The following is a 2392-nucleotide window of genomic DNA, read 5'->3' as shown; positions in this document are numbered from 1 at the left end:
GTTTACATGTAAGCGGAGTATGTCATTAGACAACACTCGGCTTATAGTGCCCACCATCACGGGGCCATCAAGTGCGGTGAGGATGGCCACGTGACAGGTGCTTTGCCGAGCCTCGCCATTTTTATTTTTGCGGAATATGCCGAGTTTTCTTTATAAGCCAAGTGTTTTTTGAGCTGTACTCGGCTTACTCTGGTCTATGCCGTTGGCCCTGTGGTTGCCGTGCGTTTTTTTGCGTGGTACCTGAGAAATAGCACTTGGCTTATGCCCAAACACTAGACAACGCATATTTCTCCCATAGTGTTTACAGTGCTTTCTTGTGCATGTAATTACCTTGTAGTCGTGTTGTAATTGTTTGCATTTGTAACTAAGTGAGAATTAGGCCTCTTTAGTCTTGACTCAATGTAAACCGCGTGTAATACTGTTGTACGGTTAGTGTAAGTTGATCATTTGCATATGGCTACCAGCTTGCTATTGGCTGTAAAATTTGAATAAAAACTAATTTATTTTCAGACGAATGTGAAATAGACAGTCTCAAACTTTAAACCACTAGTATAAATTCATAAGGTAAACATGAATATCTACAAATAGAAATGCTGGCTGACATATGCTTTTATTATACTAGACAGACTGAAGAATCAAACCGCAAGTAACCATGCTGATCCAAGCCGTCGTCTTGAGAGGAAAGGGAATCGTCACTCTACGAAAAGCAAACTCCAACGACACGACAAACCCCCATACATACATGCTCCTGCGGAATCTTAGCTTGCAGGACGATCGATGATGAATCCACAGCTACTGGATGCCGCATTCTCCTCTGAGTCCGCGTGACCTCCCCTTGTTGCAGCCGTGTCCCAGTGGCGGCTTGCGCACGACGCAGCCGTAGATGTAGAAGCGGCAGCTGGGCAGGCCACAGGGGCTGGAGTCGCAGCCCGGCGTGCAGCGGGACGGGTAGCAGGACGGCGTCACCTTCTTGCAGCACGCCTCATTGCAAGTAGCCATGTCGCACTTCTTCTTGCAGCACGCCTCGTTGCAAGTAATCATCACGCACTTCTTCTTGCAGCACGCCTCATTGCAAGTAGCCATCTCGCACTTCTTCTTGCAGCACGCCTCCTTGCAAGCCATCTCGCACTTGTCCTTGCAGGCCTTCTCGCAGGCCTCCTGGCAGGGGTCCTTCTTCTTCTCTGGCTCCTTTGGCTTGTCGTCTGCGACGCTGATGATAACTGCGGCGAAGCACGACTTCCTGAGACACTGCAGGAGCCGCACCGGATCAACGGTGCCGACCACCGTCAGCGTGCACTTGTCCTGGTCAATGTCCATGGACTTGATCCCTGAAAATTAGTACATACATTTTGGTAAAGAAGAGTGGAGAGGGGTGCGAATAGATAGAGGTTGGATTGTGAGGGAGCGAGGTACCCTACCCTTGAGCTTGGCAGCAGTTGCCAGGATCTTGCTCTTGCACTTGTCGCCGATGAGATCAGCTCTGATCAGGATCTTCTGCAGGTCATTCACAAGTGAGACCACGAGCGTTCACTATGAGTTTACACCTTTAAATTTGTTCGACGGAACCCCGGCCCCAAAGACATAAGCAAAACGAAAGAACATGCATGATGGCTAATTACCTTGGACATTGTGAGCTAGCCGTGAAGCTGTGACACCCTTGGACTTTGGGGCGTAGACTCTTGCGTGTGCAGTCCTGAACTTCTTATGGAGGATGGAGACCCTGTCTGCTTCCAAGCCGTTTATATAAGGTGGCAGTCAACTCAGCAACAGCCATGTTTGGTCACACTCACACGTAGGAGCATAGTTCTACTACTACAACAACAACTTGCGTTTAAACTAATATGGTTGTACACTACTACCGTCTACCGACCGGTCAGTACAGTACAACGAACTCCTTTCTTAATACAAGATGTTTATTTGTTTGTGGTTCATCCGTACGTCCAAGTGTCAAAGTCACTGACTGGTTTAACAAGTCCCGACGTGCTTGCGTTTTAGCCATCAGAAAAGATGGACAGACATGCATGCATTCCTTGTATGAAGCCAGAAAAATTAAGGGACGATGCTGCAAGTTGTATACAGTGGCAACGAGAGAATCAAATCAATTCATATGTCAATGCACCATTGGCTAGGACTTGGTCATGCTAATCGTTGTACTTCTACTGGTTTAAAGATTATTTACTTAATATAGTTGTTGCGCTATAGTTGCCGGTTCAAGTTTTGGTCCTTGTTACTCTCCCCCCAACGTTGGATAAATTCTCAAGTGCAAAACTAGCAAGAAAAACTCAATTTTACTAAATACGAAAACTAGATGCATATCAGTATCGTATTTTAACAAAGATTCAGTTTCACCAATTTGGCTCACACTTTTCAAATGTTAAACTATCGTCTGGGC

The 2392-nt window shown here is 46.5% G+C and overlaps 1 protein-coding gene across 1 annotated transcript; it reads right to left on the bottom strand.

Moving 5' to 3' along the window:
- Positions 1–230: 230 nt before the first annotated feature.
- Positions 231–1317, bottom strand: LOC109736520 (uncharacterized). Its single transcript, XM_045231957.2, has one exon. It carries the CDS (start codon positions 1315–1317, stop codon positions 793–795), a length of 525 nt encoding a protein of 174 aa, XP_045087892.1. The 3' UTR covers positions 231–792.
- Positions 1318–2392: the final 1075 nt, after the last annotated feature.

Source organism: Aegilops tauschii, chromosome 7 (genome assembly GCF_002575655.3).
Source record: "Aegilops tauschii subsp. strangulata cultivar AL8/78 chromosome 7, Aet v6.0, whole genome shotgun sequence".
NCBI classification, from domain to species: domain Eukaryota; kingdom Viridiplantae; phylum Streptophyta; class Magnoliopsida; order Poales; family Poaceae; genus Aegilops; species Aegilops tauschii.
The sequence above is the reverse complement of the archived record's forward strand: the minus strand, read 5'-3'. Positions and strand labels throughout refer to the sequence as shown.

Coding starts and splice junctions, on each gene's coding strand:
- LOC109736520 (XM_045231957.2), bottom strand. CDS start 1,317: ATGGACATTGACCAGGACAAGTGCACGCTGACGGTGGTCGGCACCGTT.